This window comes from Chelon labrosus (assembly GCF_963514085.1).
Source record: "Chelon labrosus genome assembly, chromosome: 20".
Lineage (NCBI taxonomy): Eukaryota > Metazoa > Chordata > Actinopteri > Mugiliformes > Mugilidae > Chelon > Chelon labrosus.
Window position 1 is genome coordinate 9595631 of NC_140353.1, and position 24558 is coordinate 9620188.

At 43.4% G+C, this 24558-nt stretch overlaps 1 protein-coding gene across 1 annotated transcript in view; it reads left to right on the plus strand.

Annotated features, from left to right (window-relative positions):
* spred1 (sprouty related EVH1 domain containing 1) overlaps positions 1-23778 on the plus strand; it is a 31987-nt gene extending 8209 nt beyond the window's left edge. The window contains exons 2-6 of the mRNA XM_084568879.1: positions 4437-4707; positions 9214-9382; positions 13379-13425; positions 18180-18335; positions 18436-23778. Of these exons, the coding sequence (XP_084425005.1) occupies positions 4437-4707; positions 9214-9382; positions 13379-13425; positions 18180-18335; positions 18436-19116 (1324 nt within the window). The 3' untranslated portion in view covers positions 19117-23778. The remainder of the gene's footprint in view (positions 1-4436; positions 4708-9213; positions 9383-13378; positions 13426-18179; positions 18336-18435) is intronic.
* Positions 23779-24558: the final 780 nt, after the last annotated feature.

Here is a 24558-nt window from a genome sequence, read left to right on the forward strand (position 1 = left end):
GTGAACAAGATCTGTAAAAGAATGTGCAAATACTAGCGCTCGGAAATCGTAGAAAACTGCACGTTTTGCCAACAGCGAAGCGTACCTTATGCAAGGCACAACGTTTCGCCCGTTTTCCCGGCTCTTGAAGCTAACGTGCAGGTTCACCCGTAATAAAAGATCCTATTTGTTTGAGTTCACATACTTTCAAACGCACGCGGAGACGTGGCACATTAAAGATCTGCACGCACACGTCAGCAAATCTCCACACGTTTACAATGCCTTTTACACACCCACATATCTCAGTACACTTGCAAATCTGAATACACATTTACAGATTCCTCCACACACTGACAAATCAGAATACATATTTACAGATCCATGTACACACAAATGACACATAGAGTACACACTGTTTCTCAATCCGCGTTTGCACGTAATATTACCACTTGTCTTTCAATTTATCTCATGTGGAGTTACAATTTTAGCCGTGGTGTTTTGCGTGAGATTTGAAATGGCAAGATAATGTTAAATATCTTATTCTATGTGTCACGTAGTCTGTAAAACATCAAATCAAAATAAATCAAATACAAGCTTAAAATGTAATTTTTGTGTATAGAAGTATAGGTTCTTCTAAGAGCTGTTGACCATCACCTTGGTCTCTACACTGTTCACATCCACAGCCACCTTCTCCTCCTCCTCCTCCTCCTCCTCACCCCACAGTCCCCCCCCCCCCGTTAAACTCTCACTCCTCCCTCTGTGTTTCTCTCCTGCTTTGGTCGGAAATGAAGTCAGTCATCCAGCAGAATAACTTGGAATAATTTGGAATTGGGGGCTCCTTTCTTTCGGCCCCTCCTCCTTCCCTGCAGGCCCAGGCCAGCTGATCTGCTTCCGCTCTCAATTGTGTGTCCAGTCGACTGTGTGCTCCCAGCAAGGGGCGTGGAGGCCAGCCTTTGTCTCCTCCATCCCACTCTGAACTTTGTGTGTGTGCCTTTGTGTGTCTGTGTGTGTGTGTGATGCAGCAGCGAGTTGCTCTGAAATATCTTTTTGGACCACTGTTCCATCTTAAGAAAGGAACAATTTTAATATAAAGGGAAGAAGAAGAAGAAGAGGAGTGCACAGAATCCTTTAATTTCCATTTTAAAAGTTTTACCTCCAACACTTATTGGTTGAGTTCAAATTAGTTGTTGGTGCTGGTTTTAGGTATTTATAGTAGAATAATTCATATATTATAGGATGTATAATTTTAGTCTGAAGCTTGTTTTGATATTAAAACTACATTATATGGATGTTTTAGACTAGAAGGAAATGCAAAAAATGCACAAATGCATAGTCCACTTAACTTCCTCTCTGGGCCCAGCCCCCCTCCCTGTGAGTGTCATGGTTGCTGGCATGTGTGTGATGGTAGGTCTGAAGGGTCAGGCCCTGGTCATTGTGCCCTGGTCATGGCTGAGCGACACCACCGCCTGCCTTCTGTTCACCCCAGGGACCCCTGCCTGACTGACAGCCCCTTCTGCACCCATCACCAGCATCCTTTATTGGGGGCCATAGAGGGGTGTAACAGCAGCACTGTTTCCCTCTTTTACTGCCTACTATACTGCTCAAAAACAATTTTTTTTTCTGGCGTGGCAAAGGTTCTCGTGCACAGTTTCTGTGACACCGCAGTCATAAGGTGTAACCAGAAAGGGTGTTTCTGGGAGGATGCAATGGGGAAGTTAGCTGTGTCTTTTTGTCAGTCTCCCACGGCCAGACATGCACATTAGAGAAGAGAACTCACAATGGTGATACGGCTAAATTTATGTTCATGTTGTTGGTTTTTAATAAAAAAAAATTGTCAGTTTCTTTCCAGCTCTCCTTCTTTTCTTTCTCTTTTTTTTTTTTTTATTTGGCAGAGTGTGTGTTTATCTTTGGATCTGTTTATTCTTTAAGTGGCAGTAAAATTACAACACAGTATTTGAAAAATTTCCTTGGAATTGTGACGACGAAGTAAAAGCCTTCCAATGTTTTTCCACTTTTTGCGACCTGATTGTCAAAGCTTGCTGAGAATGTAGATGGACTGGAATGGCGTCAGCTTTCAACAGGCAGAAGTGTCTGCACAGGTCTGAGAAATTCACTATCACCGAAGCGTTTGATAACCATTCAGTCAGACATGTGGTTTATTTGGATATATTGATTTGTGAGCAAATATGGAAAGGTTAAAATGCAAAAGAAAGTCGAGGATATGAAGTGTATTTCGTGAATTTTGTCACAAGATTATTAGTTTAGTACCAGATGAGTCCAAACGTAACCCTCTTCAATGAGAGGAGCATGTCAAGCAGGCTACAACTGTCTCAAAATGATGTAAACAAGTCACTGAGTGCAGATTTCCTATAACTTCACGTACAAGGAGCTGTTATGTAACCATCAAAACATGCTAGACAACCAGCTTAGATTTAGAAGCTAACCAAGTCGTCCTTCCGCTAGTCACAGTTTCCACGAATTTCTTTGGCTTTCTTTTATTATTTTCTGTCAGCTGTGTTCGCAAAGAGTTGCATATTTACATACCCAGTAGTTACGGAGCAGCGTTATCATTTATTTCGAGTTGCGTGAGTGAGGAATTATTTGTCTAGTTATGTTAAATAATCAGCAAGTCGCTCACCGAGACACTTAGACAGGTTTGATGTAGTGGTGAAGAAGAGTTTTATGTGGGGTGTATGTGGCTAGGATGGTCCATATATTGTCAATAATTCAGATCTTTTCAGATGAATTAATGAAAATGCCCGTCTGTAAAGAATTTCGTGTTTGTGTGCATGTCTCAAGTGTCTGAACGGACCAGAATGTAGGGTTTTATTAGAGGAAACTTGTTTTGCAGATTCCTTTATTTGAATCCTTTGAGGAGGGAACTAACTATGGGTAGCTATTCAAGCAAGTGCCAGGATATTAGTGCTTTCACATGAAGATCGCTTTAGGTTTAATGCTCACTGGCTCTTAGATTAATTACTAACCAATTACTTGGACACTGAGGTTTGCCAAGGGTGTGGAAGGCAGGGGACCAAAGGTTAGCCTTATTGAGCTGGCCAAGAAGAGAGGCAGTATGGGGGAGGAGGATGCAGCTATCTTTGCAGTTCTTTGGAACAAGGACTACAAGTTAACTGTTTTATATATTACTTGTTGTTGTTGTCATTGGCGTTTCTGTCCCTCAGTCGGTGCCTAACATTTGGCTGCTGGCTGTGAATCCTTGACACATGTTTTAGACCCCGGGTGACATCATCTGCAGCGGTTAACCTGGACATTGGCCAGATGTGTCACAGGAAGACATCCGGCAGTCCTTGACATTCTTGACTTCTTTCCCCGTTTCTGTCTGCTCTCTCATCTTTCCCAGTCTTTAATACATCACCAACAGTTTGTGAAAAAAACGCTGCCCTCAGCACGCCGCGACCTTTGTCATTTCCGGTGGCCCAGTGCAGCCTTATCTAATCAGGGAAACATCATACTCCAAATGAAGGGACGGGGATCCTTGTTTAGACTTACGGTGTTTATTAAATAATTATTTGAAATAAAATGTGTAATAGATAGTACAATGGCAGTGTGATAGTGATGTGTTGTTATTTTATGGTCCTCCCCTTGGCGGAATAGTGGGTCATGGTAATTTAGCCTGTTTTTAGTTTGTGGCTTTCTTTTATGTTTGAATGATGACACATGCATGTTGTTGTATGTCTGGAAAGAATTAACGCTCTGTGCCTATCTGTGCAGACTGCCTCGTGTCAGCTGCTTCCAAACTCTTAAAGGCCTTTATCATACACTGAATAATCTGCCCTTGTTTCATCCTTGTTTCATAAAAACATACTTTTTTTTTTATTAGTGTGTCCTCCTGCAGTTACGGTGACAGAGTTATGTATTATAAATGGCTGTCTCACAGTGTTTGCCCTGTGATTCAAAGGAAAGAGGGCAATGTGAGCTGGAGCCCCTGTCATGTGCTGTCTTGTTTAGAACCACCTGCTTTGGGGGAAAGGTTAGAAATCAGCAGTGGCCAGAGACTGAACTTGGCCACATGGTCAGTCACCCTCTGGCTGGGCTTAAACATACACTGACGACTTCAGACAGTTAATAGTCTGTTATATCATGTGCAAGACCAAAATGCGATCTTAAGTTAAAACCTCGGACTGTACTTCACATTTTATTTAACATTTGCCGCAGATTTTAGGCTAGCTTATTGCTTAAACCTAGTAATAGGCTTTGCTCAGCTGTATATAGGTTCTTACCCGCTACACAGTTACTGATGTGTACTGTATTACAACTGTTTAATACTGTAGTTTAACTGTTACGTGTTGATATTTCATGCTGTTCTAATGATTCTTTTTCAGTTCAGGTGATCCTGAAATTTGTCGGTAAACCTGGATCATGTTCACTAACAGAATCGTTTGTCTTTTACCCATCCTTCCCCCCCCCCCCTGTCATCCTCCCTTCGTCCTCTGCAGTGACAGTTATGCGCGTGTGAGAGCAGTGGTCATGACTCGGGATGACTCCAGTGGTGGGTGGCTTCCCCTTGGCGGCGGAGGCCTTAGCTGTGTCACCGTCTATAAGGTCAGCCGGGCGGAGGACAGCAGCAGCACCCACAGTGGAGGCAGCGGAGGAAGCAGCAGCAACCTCAGCCCCTGTAGCCCCAGTCCTAGTCCGAGCCCCAGCCCTAGTCCCAGTCCCACAGCTGTGGAGTTCCATATCAAGGGTGAAAGGCTCAAAGATAAATTGGTAAGAGAACCTCTAGCTCATGTATGTGAATAATGTCCTAAGGTATCTGACTTCATATTAATACTATGGATGTAACAAGCTAGTTAATTTGTATCTCCATTTAGGCATTCCCTCTAATACACATTCAATTTATGCAAGCCATGAGGCCCGCATTCCCAGACTCCCTTCCTCTGTCTCACTGACAGTCACCGAGACACACTCACACAGGAAGTGGTTGTTTGGCTTTCCTCCGTAGTGCAGGTATCTGAAAATAGTAGCAAGCTGCGTGACATCACCGGGGAGGCAGATTACTCAAGAACGGAGAATGCAGGATGAGGGATGAGGGAAATATGCAAAGACGATGCAACGGACTTAATACATGGAATATGGGATGGAAATTCACACTTACTCCGGTTTTCCATGAGTACTAAAGTTTTTGCCTAGTTTTTTTTAAATTTTTTTTATATATAAGCGCTTCCTCCTTCTTGAAGTGAGATGTAAACACCATATGTGTCGTTAAATTAAGATAGGAAAATGAAAATATGCCCCTGATTATTCTTGGAGTAAAAGGATTGTATTGTGTTGGTATGTAAAACACTTACATGGTGATAAAAGGCTTTTGGACATGGAGAAAGGTTAATCTATATGTTGATATTGCTTGTTTTTTCTGATCATAGATATAGAGTTAATTTTTGCATAAGACAAAAACAATATGCTCTTGTCCAACCAAATTCTGAATTGGTGCACAATTGTCATGTTATTCTCATAAGGAGAAAAGCGCTTCGTTTACCTTTCCGGGATTAATGCGTAGTTTTCAGTGGCAGGAGGACAGACTAACTGTCAGTAGTCTCAGCTTGCCCAACTTCATCAGGGCTGCTAAATCTAACTTATTTACACTTTTATTGAACCTTCAGTCTGAGTCTGTTCCAAATTAATCAGACATTTGAGCAGGTGTACAATGGATGGCAATGTCTGTTGTTATGGTATGTTTAATATGCTGCAAGTATTTGCTATTTATCTTTAGTTTTAGTGCGTTTATGCTAATAATTCTTCCAGGTGGAGGACACTGTGGCCAAGTGATCGTTCTAGAGATTCAATCAATTAAAGAATACATACAGTTTCAGTTGATTGATCCTTTGTTCCTAAGTGACTTTCAGGCCTACTTCAATTAAACAAAGTAAAATACCAAGTTTTATTCAGAAGTAGCAGGTTCCTACACTGCGAGGATGAGTATTGTGCACCGCATCTTTACGAATCTGACTACCGACAGAATATTTTGAATTACTGACTTATAAAATAGTTTGCAAACTGCGTGTTTACTCTGCATCTGCGCTGTCAAAGAAACAGGGAGACTCCAAAAGATCAAGCCATGTGTTGTGGCTCTAATCTGTGTGGCTTTTGCTGTAGTTGCTGCAAAGCTCGTGACCTTCTTGTCACACACTCATTCTGTGCTGTAGATGTAAAACAGATCCAGCAGAAGCACTGGGATTATCCTGGGTCTGTGGTAATGAGAGAGTAAATCTATTTGTGAATAACTGTCTGTCACATGCCAGAAGACAGAGGAGGCCACCATGATGCACGGAATCCGGTGGTTCCTGGCGATCCGACATTAGAGGCTTTTTACAGCAGGGCGTCTAAATCACCTTTTTTTTTTTTTAATCTTCTGTGACTGAACGCATTTTATATGTGTTTTTGCGTTTATTGTGTGTTTGTGTTTTGTGCGTTGCTATCCGAGCGTGTGTGTGGCATGGGAAGGGGTGTGACGGGAATACTCTTGTTCAGACAGGGTATAGACATGGTTCAGGAACCCCGGGCAACTGTTCTGGGATGTGGTAAAACACCCCTATCACCGCCAGAGTCCCCAGCCACCACAACAAACACCCAGCCATATGTAGGTCTGTCGGGATGCCACCCAGTGCCAGGGTGTTGGCGTCAACCACAGCACTACCGACAGTCTGAGGGCATCAGAGGAACAAGCGGAGTGATGAGTCCAAGAAAACAACAGCAACAAACAAAACCACATAAGAATATGTTAGGAGCTAGTCGGGAAAAACGCAGGGCAGTGTCAATACTTGTTACCGCAGTAGTTTTTAAAACAGTAACGTCTGTGTTTTTATTTTGGAGGTAAATGTAAGACTATAATTATGTTGTATAAATGAACACTGAAAAGAGGTCTGAGGAAAAGCTCCTTGAATGTTTGCAAGGCTGTTTGATTTTAGTTGTTATGTCTAAAACACAGAAAAGGAAACCGGTCTGCCGTGTTTTGGATATATACTTTTTGTCCCTTTTAAAGGACACTGTTTTACTCTTTTAATCCAGCCAGAAATAGACGGAGCGAAAAAAGAAAAACGGTGACATCTCTCATCTCTGAAAGGCACACGAGCTAAACAGAGGAAAACGGATCAGAGATATTTTGAAATCAGAAAGGCACAAGTTGGGCTGGTAGGAATTAGGCGACTGGGACGGATGAGATATGGGAGAAATTAGGGAAAGAGCGGTGTGTAGTCAAAGAGCAGGAAATGGAGGTGGAGCCAGATGGATGGGAGACGGAAGAAGAGAGGTGGAGGGGATCTGTCTATAAGCGCAGTGATGCGGCACAGAGTGTACTGGTGATGACTCAGCTGGCTCTCCATATAGCTACCAATCACTCTCCTTCTTGCCCCCCCTCCCTCCTCCCTTTTTCCTCTCTCACTCCGATTCTCTGACTCTCTTAAAACTACCGATCTAATTGGTTGGTGATTACTTACCATACTGGCTCTCGGATTATGACAAATCTCTGGCTAAGCTCTCTGCCACTCCACCTCGCTTCCTGTCGTTCATACTCTGCGACTCCCTTTGATTGATACAGCTGTGGATGTGGTGTAGCCAGGGCTTACTCAAGGACTCGAGAGCCTGTTTGATACAGTTTGTTTCTACTCTTGCTTATCTTTGCTAGCAAAATACAGTTTATGAAACTTTCAAACATGAACACATACCCTCTTCCAGGCTGCACTATTACAGAGCAATGACTTCTTCTAATCCAAGACAATACAGACAATATTTAATTTCGTGTCATGCATTTTTATTAAAAAGTCCTGATATGTTGTAGGTTGTCATTACAGTTCTGATAGCAAAGACAGTATCTATAGTATCGCCGAGTTTCTTGTGTGCATGTAAACATAGTCTCCATCTATATTCACTGCATCCCACCTCCTTCTGTCGCTCTCCCTCTCCTCCTTTTACATCTCCTGCCTCTGTCTCTATCTCCGTCAGGATGGCTCCTCCTCCCCTTCTCTCTCTTTTTTTTTTTTTTTTTGAGCACATTGTGGAATGCGGTGTTAAGTGTCATCCCTCCATGCAACTGTGATACTTCCTCCTCTGTCGGCCTTGCTGTGCGCTCACCTTACCTGCTCCGGCTCCATTCAGTCTCGCCTCCACAATCACCCCCAGAGGCGCACTGGACCCCCTCCATCCCCCATCCTTGCCACCCCACCTCTCACATCCATCCCTCTCTTCTTCCCTCCCCTCATTCACTGGCTCTGGGCAAACACATGGGCTTAACCCTTGCCCCTCCTTTCCTTTGTTAGCGGCATGTATTCAGTAGTGACGCGAGGACAGGCGCTGTAAAAAAAAAAAATAAATGCTGCGGCACACTTGCACCGAGCGCACAAAGCACCTCGCACAGACGGAATGCAATATAAACACGCGCACTTCCCCTCTCGTGACACACACATCGCGTATCGTCAACCTCTTGTACAGCTGCCACGTATCTGCCTCTTAAAGTGTGAATGTTGACTGCCGTGCAGATTCAGGGTGGGACGGTGCCGTCTGCTTTCAGCCACCGCGTACCGGGCTGGGACCGCTATTCTCAGACAAGGCATTTGCACCGCGAAGATGCACAGTGTCGCACTTGGGTCATTGAGGTTTTCCTTACACCGGCTCCTGTGCTCATTCTCTCATGCAGATCACCATGCACAGAGTCACACATTCACACCCCATTAAGCCACCTCTCGTGCACGTCAGTGAAAACCTCAAAGACTGTAATGGCCGTCTCTCATTTCATTTAATCTGCCTAGAGGAAGGCCGGGAGGCGGCCCAGTAGCCCCTGATTAATAATAGGCTTTGGAAACACAGCCTCTCTCTCTCTCTCTCTCTCTCTCTGCCATACACTTGGGCTTCCTGGCTCCAGAACACCTCCACATATCCCCACCCTGCTGCCACCACTGCTCTTCAACGTTAACATCATCTGTAATGAAAACCCCACCATTTAGAATGTGTTTTACAAATTATCCACCCAAAACGAGGTGAAATTATTGGGTTCAGGGTGTTTTTTTTTTTTTTTCTTCTCTTTTTCTATTTTAATAACTCTCTCACTTTTTGCCTTACTCATGTTGTGTTGGAGCGATTGAATTTGACACATTGAAACTGCTTAGGGATTTAGAAGTCTGTCCTCATCCTCAAACCATTAACCCACACAGTTTAAAGTCTGTATACCAACATCGTTGAGTGCAAATATGCATTTAACTCTTAATCTCTGTGTGTCGTCAGGTGGTGCTGGAGTGTGTTCTTCAGAAAGACCTAATATACAACAAAGTTACTCCCATCTTCCACCACTGGAGGATCAATGACAAGAAGTTTGGACTGACCTTCCAGAGCCCTGCTGACGCCCGCGCCTTTGATCGGGGTATACGCCGGGCCATCGAGGACATCAACCAAGGTGGGTGTTCGTGTATTGCCATGGTATTTGCACTTATATTGTTTGTAGTTTAGAGCAGGTTAGACCAGATAACAGTCAGTGCCAACTCAGCAGAACGTCCTTTAACTTAAAAATCAATCAACCAGCATTGGCTATTGTTTCCGTATCAAAAAAATCTGAGCAGCCCACAGGATTTTTCTCGACTACCCACACCGTCTTACACCCTCTCACCTTATCAACAAAACATCAGATTTGTTTGGCATTCCCTTCCGAGAGTTTGCATCAAACTGTGCGTATTGGCAGCTGCTCAGCACGTGTAAAATAATATGGGTGTATGTGCATGGAGGTGGCGCGGATTTTGTTGGTGGGCATCTACAGTCTGCTTGTTTATCTTTGGGTTGTAATGGCTGACCTAGCATCTGTTCTAGGAGAGATGCACGGCGCTGATTAGCGTTGATGACTCCCACCCCTCCTCCTGCTACCTGCTCACTCACCCAGGCATGACCCCTCCTGTGTTATCTTATCAGCCCCAGCTGCCCAGATAAGCTTGCCACTTCCTGTAAAAACTGGCAGTGCAACACTGTGCCCAGACAGTCTGTGATATAGGACAGGGGAGGGGTGGTAGAAGAGACGGGGGCAAGAAACTCATAGAATGGATGGCAACCTGAGATAACAGCTAAGCTTTAGTCAGAAGAAACTTGACCAGACTGGGCTTTTGTGCTTTTCAGCCTTGGCAAGTTAGTTTGAGGGCTGGCTAGACTAGTCTAAAAAGAGGCAGGGACTGGTCTGGGTTTACACAGTCTGGCATTTATAAAAATGTTTAAAGCTTAACTAGATATTAACTCTTGTTGGGAGTTAAGTCTCTTTGTTGAGTTGGCAGCTTTGGGTCCCGATAAGCAATATTTTCCTGCGCAGTGCCAGAGGTTCCAAAGTCATCCAATTAGTAGGAGAGTTGCCAACTCAGCAATCTGTCGCCCAGCCCCGTGTTACACAAGACGCTGGCTGGCTGAGGAGCTATAATCTCCTTTACTCTCTAGACCTGGGAACCCTGGGGAGCATAGACGAAGTGCAGCAGAACATATCATAAAGGCTTATCACTGCTGGGCATCGGTTGCTTCTTGCCCACAAACGCTTATCTGAGATTTGAACTTCCTGGGCACACAGTGTCAAGGCAAACGATAATCACAGTCAAGTGTGGGCCTGGCTTTGCAAACTGGGTTTTCTCTGATTTTCACATGAAGCAAGAGAATAGTGGATTATTATGAACGTAGCACAATGTCGCCACAATGCCGTAGTAAAGGTCGTTCTTGTGTGTTGATTGGTTGGTCTCGCCAGTTGGCTTGGGTAGTTTTAATCAACTTACATGAACTGATTATAACGGATCAGGAACTATTTTGAAGTAAAGTATCCAAAATTCACTGCTTCCCATTTCTCAAACTTCAACAATATATGTATTTTTTTTTTATAGTCATGGCCAGAGACACGTGGCCAGAGGTGTTGTCAGTCTGTGCTTTCTTGTGAATGCGATATCTCTGGAACGCCTTGAGGGAATTTCCTCAAATTTCGCTTGGACTCAAAGATGCAGTGAATGATTAGAATTTGATATTTGAAGGTCAAGGTCACTTCAACCTTAAGAAAATTTTTTGGCCATAACTCAACTCGTGAATGGGACATCTCAGGATTGCCTGTTGGAAATATCTTCAATTGTGGCACAGATGTCCGCTTTTATGTCCAAAATGTCGACTTCACTGTGACAACATGATGTGCAGCAACATGTTTATTGGTTTTCTTAAACTTGATTAGTTGGCTGAGGCGTACAACTGCGAGGTAGTGATCCTGGTTTGCAATGTGAAGATGTCACGTTGAGCTAGGAAGATATTATGGTCTTTTTTTTCCCCTAAACATTCTGAGATGTTCTTGACAAATCGAAAAATATTGGCTGTTAATGGTGATGGTTGGATATTGCAGTTGTGGTCCACATAATAATATTTAGTAGCAGGGCATTGTTTGTGTGATAAGGCACATTACCTTCACCTCACAAAGAGACTGTACTGGTTCAGTCTGCTAGTAAATGCTTCAGCTCTTCCCTGTGAATGTCAGTCAGCTACACCAGGTGATGGTGAGTTTCGACTCCCTAGTGCCCGCACCTCTCTCCCTCTCACCCGCTGTCCTCTCCTCCCTCTGTTTTCCCTTCTCTCCTGGCATCTTCTGTATTCTGCCAGTGTTGTGTAATGCCTCTCCTCAGCACAGGCAGGCAAGTTCTTCTGTATTCCTGTTGCATCGCTCTGCTGCTGGACTGCTGCGCGAATGTGTGTGGGGAGAGAAGAGGCAGCGAGAGAGAGAGAGAGAGAATATGTTTCGCCTGTGTGCATGTATGTGTGTGCGCGCATCAGTCTTGCAGTCCTCTGTTGCCATGGCAACGTCGGGCACATGGCTCAGGCAGCTCCGTGGCCCAGCGCTGCCAGAGTCGTGCTGCAGGAGGCCTCTTTCTCTCGGTAGTGGAGAAATGCACACACGCACACAAACACCTCTCTCCATGTGATTTACAGACAGACAGACAGACAGACAGACAGGCTGATGGACACACTGCGTCTCGTGGATGCTTCTGTCCTTTCTGTAACAGACATGGCTTTACCATGTACTGTATGTGGAGAAAGACTGATGCGTCTGTGCTTCTAATGAGGCCTCAGTGATTCTAATTAAGTGAACCAAAGTTTTAAAAGAACCTCTTGATGCTTCAGGTACAAACTGTTTCCTCCTTATCTCTGTGCAAAGAGCTTTATGCCTGTTTTCTGCTCTTGTGTTCCGTAAAACTGAATTATTAGTCTGAATGCCTACACTTCAAATGTAAATATAATAAATAATATTGTATTGTGGCCATAAGCACGGACAAAAGCAGAAGTGCGTGAGGATTTAAGCACACTAAATCAGTATCCTTTATGGTTTTTAATATGTTTAACAAGTTATATTTATTCTCAGATTAACAGTTGCATTGTGGTTGAACCTCAAGCACATACAAGTACATGTCTGCATTTATTTGGTGTAGCTGTCCTCAACTGGCTTGTTTAAATAAAGTTTAGGATTTTTACATAAATTATAAGACCAAGAGCAAATGACAATAATACCCATGTTAGAGGCGAAGTTGGTATCGCATATTGGAGTACTTTAATGGGGATTACAAACCTTCTTGGTGCAGTGTGATTCCATGAATCCAGTTGAAGCGCTCTGATACCTGTGGTAGGTTTTAATCTGTTTTCAAAGCAACACCCGACAAATTTTTACCTTCAATAAAACTTTATTCATTTTTTTTATTTTTATTTTTTGGTTGATATGATCAGGCATTTCTACATATGAGTCATATGTCGTTAGCAATATTAGTGTCTTTCTTCGATGACACCATCCACAGAGCTGGTTTTATTCTGTGCAGTAATAAAACGCTGTAACACAGTCAGCCTGATACCTGAAACGCAAGCTCCGGCTCCAGATTCAGCAAAGCGAGCTGTTTTGGATGCGGAAATGGCACATGGCGGTTTAGCCGAGGTCGGGGTTACATTATTCTAGGCATGCATATTTCATTAACTTCTGTGTGCCCCACAAACACAAAGCAGCTTTCATTTCCCCATTAGGCGACAGCCAGAGGAAAGCAGAAGTCTTGACCTATTCTGGCCTGACAAGAATCAGCTTTGTAAATCTGCTGTTTCTAACTACGCTTAGTGGGGGAGATGTCATCGAACAGTGGTGAAATGGTTTTAAAAATGTTGAACACACACATAGTGAGAAATATAGCTATGGTATGATGAAACATTATTTGGTTGTCTGTCATTTATTCACGGAAGTGAATGAATATTAAGTCTGATAAAGGATTTCACTCGGTGCTTGCCCTCTAGTGGTAAAGCCTTTCCACGCTTTTGCCAATCAAATTTAGCTAAGACTAAAGAGATAGTTTGCTATTACTGGTTTTAGTGGATAAATATTTATATAAGTACTCAATTTTTTTTTGTTCTCCCTCTCTGGCAGGTTGTCGGGCGTTTGGGGAAGGGGACACTCCTGAGGATGGCCTACCGGTAAGTCAGACTTTCTGGATAACAGATGTAATATGAGGAAGAAATAAAGAAAAGGTTTTCTGTTTTAGTTTCATTATCCTCCTTCACATTTAAATAGCAGGAAGCTCATAGCTGAATCCTGACCCCCTTTTTAAGGCCTGGTCTGTCTTCGTTTTCCAACAGTTGTTCAGGGAGATGCAGATTTTTAACTAGTGCTAGCCGCCAGACCATGGGTTAAATCTGGGTGTGAGCCAGCAAATGTGATAGAGCATGCTTAGCTGTCTCTCTGAGTCTAGCTTGGTAGCTGTCAGTCTTATGGGAATTGATGTTGAAATAATATTGCCCCAGTATAATATTGGACGTTCGAAGGCAAATTCCACCGTTTCGTGTTTTTGATGTTCTCCAGGTACGCTTTGGTTTAGGTGCGTTTAGGCCTGTCCTATCCCAGACTGTCTTCATGATGCGGGCTATGAGGACTCCTTGTTGTTCTGGTCTCTGTGGTTTACTCAGATAATGCATTTGAGGTTACTGTCTCATAATGCAGAATAAATACGTGACCAACTGACCTGATAAAACAGAGTATTCTGCCTATAAACGGCGGTCAACGCGCGTTAATGTTGTGTCCTCTTAAGCAGAGAGAGGCAGTGGGTATATAGTTCAGGCCAACACACCCACGTTCATTTGTTTTAGATATCAGTTCTGTTACAGGAAAGTCAGTCACCTGTTCTACTTCTGATTGCAAAGTAGGTGAAGAGACACATTAGAGGAAGGTGCGGCAGTTCTTGGTAATGTGGCAAGAAATATAGGAACGTCTACACACTGTAAAGCAATCCAATTCGACACTCCTGTAATAAATGTTTTTTGAAACACAAATAAATACTGATATCACTATTTAAAAAGCTACAATGAGTTTACTTTTGAGATAATATAGTGTCTCCTATGGTATTAGTTTTTAGCCAAGTTCGTAGCGCTTCCCAGAGACTTGTCACCACCTCTGACCTCCCCGGTACTGACGCACTGTGTCCAGAGTGCGAAGTGGACTAGACGAGCCGCGAAGAAGGAGCCAGAGCGACGTTCCTGTTCCTGTGGCGAAGTTCCTCTTTAAGGAATCAGCCCGAACATACAGGAAATCCAGTGGCACCACTGTTGCTAGGCAGCGGGGGTGGGGGGAGGCGGTGGCGTTGGTGGTGGTGGTGGTGGTGCAGCCAGAGAGGGGTAGAAGGGGGTGTTCACAAGGTTCAGTGAGTGAGCCACCGAGGGTGTCACCATGGTGATTTGGCATCCGAATGTTGCGGTCGGAGACCTGGTCTACAGAGAAAGAGAAGTGAACCAGAGGCAAGAGCTGCAGCCAGGGAACCAACAAATACCACCACACAACATGGTGTGAAATTAGCTGTGCTGCTTTACGTTCCAGAGTTGTTCATATCACTGTCTGCGCAGATAAAGGTGTGTATGAAAACCACATGAGCTGTGACCAGGACTCTAGTTTTTAGTAGAGATGAGTTTTTTTTTTAGAAGCAGCAGTTCTGTTTTGAGTAGCTGTGACTTTATCAGTAAAAACGTCTGATCAGTATGGGAGGTCACCATCAGGCCTTGTTTTTAGTTCCCCGATCAAAATCTGTAGGTCACAATTACTGGAATTCACGATAGCCTTGCATTGCTCCGAGCATTTCGCTAGCGTTTGTGTGAGCAGATTTGTTCATGCCTTTTTTTTTTGCGTGCGTATGTGTCAATGTACACGCGTTCAAGACGGTCTTCTCCACCCACATCCTGCCCACTTAGGTTGAGCACCCACATGTATGCCCTTCACAAGCTTACCACATTCTTCCTCTCACTCAGAAACACACATACACACACTCTGTGCAACTTATTTTACCCATAAAAAAAAAAAAAAAATGCGGTTGCACAACTCAGCTGTGATGACCCACTGCCACAGTCCTTCCGCTAGTACAAAGTAAGGCATGTGTTTTTTTTTTTTTCCAAATACCACAAGAAAACATCCGCATCTAATTTAGCCCTGGCAGGAAGTTTTCTCTTATCAGTTTTGTACACAGACTGGAGGTTTTGTTGACCAGTTTACTTTTACAGCCTTACTCATTGAGCAGAAAGGCTCACTGGTTCTCTGTAAAGCATACTGGATACAATGCAATAGTAGTTCAAAGTAATTTAGCTTTTTTTTTGCTGGGATTTAGACCAGAAAGTTGATAGCTTTCAATCTTCTGCAATCTTTTTAAGCTAAAACAAGCTAATGAGCTGCTAGCAGTGTCTTAGAATATGGTGTACAGACGTGAGTCATCACACTTTGGAAGACAGCACGTTTCCAAAATATCAAACTGTTCCTTTAAGAGATACATGAGGAGTAACTTGGCTGTACTTCTTTGTTTTAAGCTGACAGGACCCAGAGATAAGCACCACTCATGACTTGATTTCTAGAGTGTGAGAGACGCACACATACACATGCGGGTATAAACTATTAAATGTTTGTATTCAAATATCCAAAACGTGGACATAATAGTTTCTTCTCCAGTCTAACGCAGATGGTTAACGCGTCTAGGAGGATTTTTTTTAGCATGTGGGCCGACCCCAGCCTTCCCCTGTCCCGAGCCCCTGCGCCTTTGAGGGCGGAAGTGCATGGATCCCTGATGTTGGTGTGGAGCCAGGTTGCCCCTAGCTCCCACCACCTCCACCCCCCCTTCCATCTCCCCTCTGCTCTCCTCCCTCACCCAGCCACATCTCTGGGGTCAGATCAGCTCCAGATTGGCCCCCACGCATGCCTTTGAATGGTGGGGCTTAGGCAAGCTCTTTAAAAGGAAGCCCAAGTCTGTTTCCCATTTCGCCCCCCCACCTCCCCACCCCTCGCTCCTTTCTCTCTTTCTCTCACATACACACACAGCTGTCATCTGGCTTTTTAAGTTCAGTGCTGCATTTCTCCAGCTGGAGCTGGTTTATGACATTCCCTCGGCAGACTTTTTGGCCTCTCTCTGTTTCTCCCGTCTTCTTTCTCTCTCTCTCTCTCTCACTCACACACACACACACACACACACACACACAAGGACACAATCTCATTTTTTCCTGTTCTGTTCTTTCTCTTCTCTCTCTACCTCCGCTGTCTACTATTCCTCACATTCCCCTGCAGATGCTGTGGATGTGTATTACTTGGTATCTTTGGAGGCAAAGAAGGAGCAAAATCTCTCTCACACACACACACACACCATGTATTAGCAGTCTGAGGGGGGGCAAGAGGAGGGGAGGAAGAGAGGGAGAGAGAGGGGAAAAAAAGAAGAGAAAGAGAGGAAAAAAAAAAAAAGAAGTCAAAGGAAGCATCTCTTAGCAACCACAGGACAGTAATTACTGTAGCAGCAGCTGGGAGCAAACCAGATTTCCGCTGTGCGTTAAAGCACTGGCGTGGGCTACTTTACACACGGCACTGACTAACCAGAGCCAGCAGCCTCCTCCACACGCATACAAGAGAGAGAGGGAGAGAGAGAGAAAGAGAGAGAAAGAGAGAGAGAGGAGAGGGTGGCAGAAGGAGAAGAGAGGAGGACTAACCCTGCCTTGATGAGGTCGGGATGTGTGTGGGAAAACAGGGACAGCTAGCCAGTGTGTTCAAGGCTTGAATATGGTTGGATGGAACTTGTGTGAAGATACCTCCTCGGCATGCCTTCATCCGCGTTGGTTAGATAGAAATAACCTGGATTGTTTTTAGACATCTAATGAGTACCTCTTCGAATTTCAAATCTAGTTAAGTCATTGACTCAACCATAGTTGTCCTGATTTTTATGTCACTCGCCATGCATGAATGGCGTCACGTTCGCCACATGCTAGGAAGTCGTGAAGAGGGTTTGCGCTGAAATAATGCCGCACAAAAGGCTCTTAATGTAATAACCGACTATCCTCCCCCATCCCTCGTCACCTCTGCATGTATGAATCATAAATCGGCATCGCTTTTGATTTCGTTGAAGGATTCTGCGATGTCTGTTGGGTTTATTTTGTTTGCGAAGATGTGTAGAAATATCTTTGCCACATTTAAAGCCACCCGCGGCCCTCACTGTAATTTTATTTATAGACATCCCGACCTGATTGATGTGAACGGTGAGCTTTCCTCTTGTAATTATACAACGGCTTGGGCGTGAGGTGGAAGGAATGTTTTCTCCGGAGCCTCCGACATTTCTCTATTTTTTTGCATCCTTTTTTTTTTTTAGGGCCGTGTTTGTAGATTTTGCATCAGTTAAAATGTTTGTGGGAACACATGGAAGGCTGATGGGAACTCTGAGTTCTTAACAGAAGGGCCTTGAGTCATCACCACACAACACAGTCATTTGGCCAAGCGTGGGAGCAGGATGCCCCCTGGTGGTTAAAGTGGAACAAACACTCTCTCACACACACACACACACACACACAGGCAGCCTACACACCCTGAGTCAAATCTGTTGTGGTCATGGAGAATGAATTGATCGACCGCTCGTGCTTTTGACGGTGGAATAGTAACGTAGAACGTGAGAATGACAAATGTTTACGGCTGCGACGCTTGTGTTTTCTTTTGTCGTTTATTTTTGTCATAGATAAAGTGACAAAAATTATGATTTCCAGAACCTGAAGTGATGTCTTAATCTATTTTCAGATGCTTTCAAAGTCCTTAAAGCAATATTGCACTGTGAGGGTTTGGATTCGTAGTCGTTATTAAAATTTGAGCAGACGTTAATGTGTATTCAAGTTTCCTTCACATATCTGACTATAACTGTTTTGCATGCGTATCTGCTTCTGTGTGTCTCCAGGTGTGTGACGAGCCTCCCTCCATCTGCACCCCGATGAAAGAGTCCTTCTCTCATCTCAACAATGTTGTCTCCACCGAGCCGTTCAGGGGTTGCTACGTGCGCGCTCAGCCCTTCGACGAGTTCCCCTCTAGCAATCGCCGCTACCTGCCTCCACAGGTCTGCCTCCTCTCCACGACCAAACACTTGTGCAACCACATGGTGTTGTTGAGTATGCAAAATTTTGATTATCTTTCTTCTGTTGATGGGTTTCCTTTAGTCGACTCGCCGTGTCAGCTTTCGCATGGACGAAGAGGAGATTGTTCGCATCAACCCTCGCAAAGACGTGCTCATCCGGGGCTATGAGGACTACCGCCATCCTGTCATGTGGAAACACGAGGCTGATCGCGAGGACCTGGACTTCCCCGCCTCCTTTCACAAACTGGACAGTAAGAAATGCGAGTACCTCTTCCCCGACGGACCCGGTGGGGACTCCCACTCTGGCTCTGGCATGGGCATTGGAACAGGCATGGGGCTGGGGCTGGGCAAGGACACGGCTATCAAGACTCAGCCTTCGCCCCTGTTAAAGAAGGGCCGTCGGCGGCGAGAGGACGGCGAGCGTTCGCGCTGCATCTACTGTCGGGAGATGTTCAACCACGAAGACAACTGGCGGGGGCAGTGCCAAGACGCCCCCGACCCGATCAAGCAGTGCATCTACAAAGTCAGCTGCATGCTGTGCGCCGAGAGCATGCTGTATCACTGCATGTCTGACTCGGAGGGTGACTTCTCAGACCCCTGCTCATGTGACACATCTGACGAGCAGTTCTGTCTGCGCTGGCTGGCCCTGGTGGCGCTCTCCTTCATCGCGCCCTGCATGTGCTGCTACCTGCCCCTGCGCGCCTGCCACCACTGTGGCGAGGCCTGCCGCTGCTGTGGGGGCAAGCACAAGGCCGCGGGGTGACCCGACGCCGGACACTGGGACACCCTCAAAGCTAGCTAACAAAGGAAGTGGATAAAAGCGGAAAATTAAAAAGCCGGCATCCTTTTTTCATTCCCCCTCTCAGACGGGGTGATATGTTGTTGATCCCCAGCTCTGAGGGCTTTTGGAGATTTCAGTTTGTGTTTGTCGCCGACAAGCAGCAGTGGAGGGACAAACCATATGCTTTGTGGGGGCTCTGAGCGACAAGCTAAGTTCAGGAGCTTAATCTGAGAAAAAGGAGGAGACATCGCGATAAACAGACTTGGAGATGTTATTACACGCACCTGTACACACACACACACACACCTCTCTCACATTCACACTCACTCATTGAGAAGCCAGGCCACAAATCTCAGAACTCTAGTACAAGTAATGTGTAACTTTATGAAGGAAAATTGTCTGTTGTACAGAGAGGGACAACTTAATGACGATAAATGAAAACAAAACTATTCTGCGTTGAGAAAAAAAGTACTTGCTGTTTGAGTATGCTAAAAGGGATATGTTCTTGCTTTTTTTTTTTTTTTGTGAATTTGCAGTTGGGTAACAGTGGCCTTTCCTTCATGGCTTAAGCATTTGCTGACAATGTAATTACTAGACGGAGAAAAGTGCACTAGAAATGGTATTTCCCCCCCCAGAGTAAATGTAACCCCTTTTCAAATTCTTGTGGTATATTAACCACCATGTTTAGTGTAATTTTAACATTTGAGAGATGTTGCTGTGGTGGATGTATGGCCAATTGATTTCCTTGTTTTCCTTTCCATGGAATTATTATTTTTTTTTTTTAAATCAAATAGTAACAGCTTATTTCTGAACACACAGCTTTGGTATAGGTGTTAAAAATGATTACTCTGCCTCCCTGAGGTGACTTAGACCATTTGATTGCATTCCAAAATAAAGGGATCGAATCCACAGTGAGAAGGGAAAGAAATGGTAAAGACTTTACCATGCTGAGTTTCCCCCAAAAACGGTTTTTCCACGTCAAGAAAATAGCAAATTAGAACCTCTTGAACCATTTAAAATTGAAACCAGTACATTTGAAATTTTCTGTTTTTAGCCGAGTTATTATTTACTGCTGTAGTGAAATTGGTGTTTTTTTTTTTTTTTGTTTTTTCTTCATTGTTATTTTCCTGCTCACTTTTATCATTAGGTTCGAATCAAAAGGTTGAATTGTTTGCTCAACCAGCAAGTTTTGTTTCGGTGACGCAAGGGGTCACACGGTGCTCCTTGGTTAAAAAAACGACGAGGCACTTAAATTAAGGCCGTTCTTTGATTTGAGAAACCCTCAAGATTTTGGAATGAGTCTGTATATAAATTTAACTAATCAACATCCTTAAAGCACTGCTCTCCAAGCTTTGGTTGCAGCACCCCTCTCCAAATTTCCGTGTTTGTCCCATTTTTGCTTTCTTTATTTTCCCTTCACGTGCATGTGTAAATGTAGTGTTTACACCGTCCACTCCTTCCATGTGTCTTCGCTTGAACAGGCCCTGAGTGAATGAATGCATTGCTTCAGGAACGCTGAGTATCTTCGATATGGAAAACATCCAGATGTTATGTATGTATGTACGTGTGTGTGCTTGCGTGCATAGGTTCTCATATGCACACGTCATGTTGGCGTCACCACTGACTATTAAGGCTTTGACTCATAGCAGTATGTTTCTCGAAGCATCTTCGTCTATTGGCTCCAAAGCGAACAAAGCAATGAAGTAGACTTTCTGTCCGAGTTAGATGAAGGAGATTGACTGAAGACTGAAGCAGGGGGGGGAAGCTGCCTGGCTTTTTCTGTTAAAATGAAAAAAGGGTAAACAACCGGTTGTGGTGTTAAAAGGGGGCTACGCGTGGGACATGTGCTGTCTTCAAATGGGAGTTTACTTGTTTACCACTTTCGCTAGTAAGTGGGAATTTTCAATAAGGTCTGAGTTCAAAGTTCAGGACTTCACGTCTTAACCGCAAGCTCAGGACGTTCCATTTGAAGGCAGCATATTTCTATGTGTGTTATGTGATTTTGTGGAGTCTTGTCAAATCTCACCTTGAGATTGACAGGAATCAGAAACCTGCTCGGCCACAAAACAGTGCAACTTGTCACGTTTACCCTTAAGAGACAAGCTGTAACATGTTAATTAACAAGGTCTGCATTTGCTGCCGGAAGGATTTCATTACGACTGGATATGGCCAGGCTAGCTGTGCTAAGCTAAGCTAGGCTAGGCTAGGCTAACCAACTGCTGCCACTTCATGTTGAGCAAACAGACTTGAGAGTGCTACCAATCTTCTCATCTAACCCTTGACAAGAAAGTGGAAAAAGTCAAAACTACTCCTTTTAAGTGTAAGAAAACAGACGGACTATACGGCACAGTCTCACTGTATCGGACCCAGTTTCCCACCCAAAAGAAAAAAATGACTGACTCTATTCTAAACAACACTTACTATATATAATCCCTACAGAAACAAAAGGTCAGTTTGGACATCTGGCTGCAATAATAACTGAAACTCTCCCCTAACTAAGGCTCTCTTTAAATTAACTGTAACACAACGACAGATTTGGTGCAACGTCCAAATTCTGTTGCTAACAGATATGCATCTCTTTTCACCTCCTGTCACTCCTAACTTAAAAAAAAAAAAGAAAAAAAAAAGAAAAATGGCGTAACCTCGATCTCGACACAAACGCAGGAGAAACGTTTATTTTCCTGATTCCGCTCCCCTCCTCTCCCTTCCCCTCCCCTCCCCGACCAACGCTCCCTTTACTTTCTATGCAAACTTTTTAACGCGGGAAACACATTGACCTCTCCACAGACTGAGTCAGTGACGGGACAGGACACTTTAACGCTATATAGCTAGAGGACCGACCCCTGGTACCAAACTCCAAACACCTGTAAATACGTAACACTATATTTAAATACCGATTAATAATCCCAGCTTTTTTTTTTGTTTTGTTTTTTTCGGTTGTTTTCTTTGTCTTTGAAATTTTAAAGATAGAGCTGTATTTATCGTCGCTGTCAGCATATACTGTAGCTTCAAATGACAGCATTTTGTACATAGGTCACCTTTTAGTATTATTTCACATTGAAAAGTAGAGGGCGTTTGTGATGGAAATGACTATTGAGCTTCTAATAGAGTTTCTCTCTAGTTTTGTACGGTAGAAGGAAGGATAGCGCTAACACGGTACAGTAGTGGCAGTCCACATGTTTCTAAAGTTTGATATATATATATATATATATATATATATATATATATATACACACACACACACACACACACACACACACATAAAGCTGCTAGATACAATCACTAATTTTATTGTGTCGACAGAGAAAATCAGCTATGAACGACTGTTAAAATCCTAACTCTCCAACAGCATATAACAACGACGGTCAGTTTTTAAACGTTTGATTGCTCTGTGTGATGAAGTGGACACTTGTGCATGTGTGTGGGTGCGCGAGTGTTACTATATCTATATATGTGTGTGTGTGCGTTCTTGTGTGCCCACGATTTGTGCGTGTGCTTGCAGCGCGTGCGTGCGTATGCGTGTGTGTGTGTGTGTGTGTGTGTGTGTTTCCAGGTTGCCGGCGGTGTGCGTGCGGGGTTGGTGTGTAACCAAACGTTTGGTTGCTTGTCATATTCTCCCATTGTAATCGGATTGCCCTGCATCAATGCAAGCTGAACCAAGGTTTGATGAACCTGATTAAAACTTGCTGGCTGAGAAGCAAAATGTAGGACGTGCATTTATACACACAAAAAAAAAAAAAAGTATAGAGAATGCTGAAATAACACTTCTCATTCTGCATTAACCAGCACAGTGCAACTTCCTGTCATGTACTGTATTATATATGCAACATGTGTCTGTCCGCTTTAATATATATATTTTTTTGACCTGCATTATATAAGACTTCAGTTTTAACCACTTTGCTGCTAGTCTTTTATCCTCTTTCAATCTTGGAAAATTGTGCATATCTTTGGGAATGCATACAAGTGTACATTCTTGACATTGTGTAGATTTAAAAAGAAGAAAAAAAATGAAAAATCTATATAAACCTCTTTCTCTTCAGTGTATTGTTTTAAAAAGGTTACTTTTCACAGCAGTTGAGTGGTTATGTTTCAATTCTCCGATGCTTTTGGTGCACTGATGATACTATATGTAAGCTTTTTTTCATCTTACAGCGCTTGATGTAACATTTATGTGATTAGTTCTAAATAGTGGAAGACATTTGTGTTTTGAAACTTGCAGTATAAATGGTACTACTCTTAACTATTCTGTAAACACTGCCTGTTTTCTTTCTTTCGTTCCTTCTTTCACTCTGTGCATATTTCTTTCCCTGTGCATCTCTCTCTCTCTCTCTCTCTCTCTCTTCTTTCTCTTTAAGTTTCTTAGTGCCATCGGCTTTCACATCCTTGACAACCTCAAAAAAGTGCCTCACGTCCATCCTAGTTTCCATCTTACGACTTAACATCTCTCCTTCTGGTTTTATTGGTTTCTACACGTCTAGGTATTTCTTATCATGGTTCGAGAATACCAAGTATCTGATGTAAAATTTATAGTCCCAATAACTCATGTCATAGTTGTATTTTCTTTATACAGATGTAGCTTGTTACTTTTCATAAATATATAATGTAAATATGCATACATATGTTTGTAACTGTTTTTATGTTACATCATACACTTGTAATTTGACATATCAAATAACATTATCATAATAAAATGGTGAGTTTTAAGCTTTTTGTGTGTGCGTGTGCTTCGGTGCGTTGGAGTGGATGAACATCGGCGGGTACGGTTGAGACGGGGAATTAATACACATGCTCAGGTGATTAGTGATTCCTCATTTATAAATTATTATTATGATTATAATGGACTTAATTTTAGCAGGAAAAAAGGGCCAGGACAGGTAGCAGCATAAATACTGTGGTTGTCGACAAAGAATAATTGTCTACGACCTTGGATATTCAGCAATATTTGTGACAAATCATAACCTTTTATGGGCAATACAGCCAGATGTGCTCACCTCAGAGTCATTTAAATTATTTTAAAGGATTATAGTAACATTTAATAATAATAATAGATAATGGGAATAAGTGATGGGATTGAGGAATTTCCTTTTTTTTATGGATGTAAATCCATAGGTAAGATGGAAAACTCTTTATCAGTAAGACTATACCGATAATAAAGTGTACAGGTGGACGAGGCAGACCATCCGTCCCTGGAATACAACGAACAACGGTGCCGCGTGGTAAACATTATCCAGTTTGCGTAAGACTTGCAAGCATGCAATCATGTATGAACACATGTGAATGCACGGCTGTAAAGCGCAGCTATCAGTTCTGAAATCTCCACACCTTTGTCTTTGACCACACAGGTACAAATAGACTAAGAATATATATGCACTTTGCTTTTACTGTTCGCCTCCTCATGTGTATGTATATATGGTCTCACCTGTA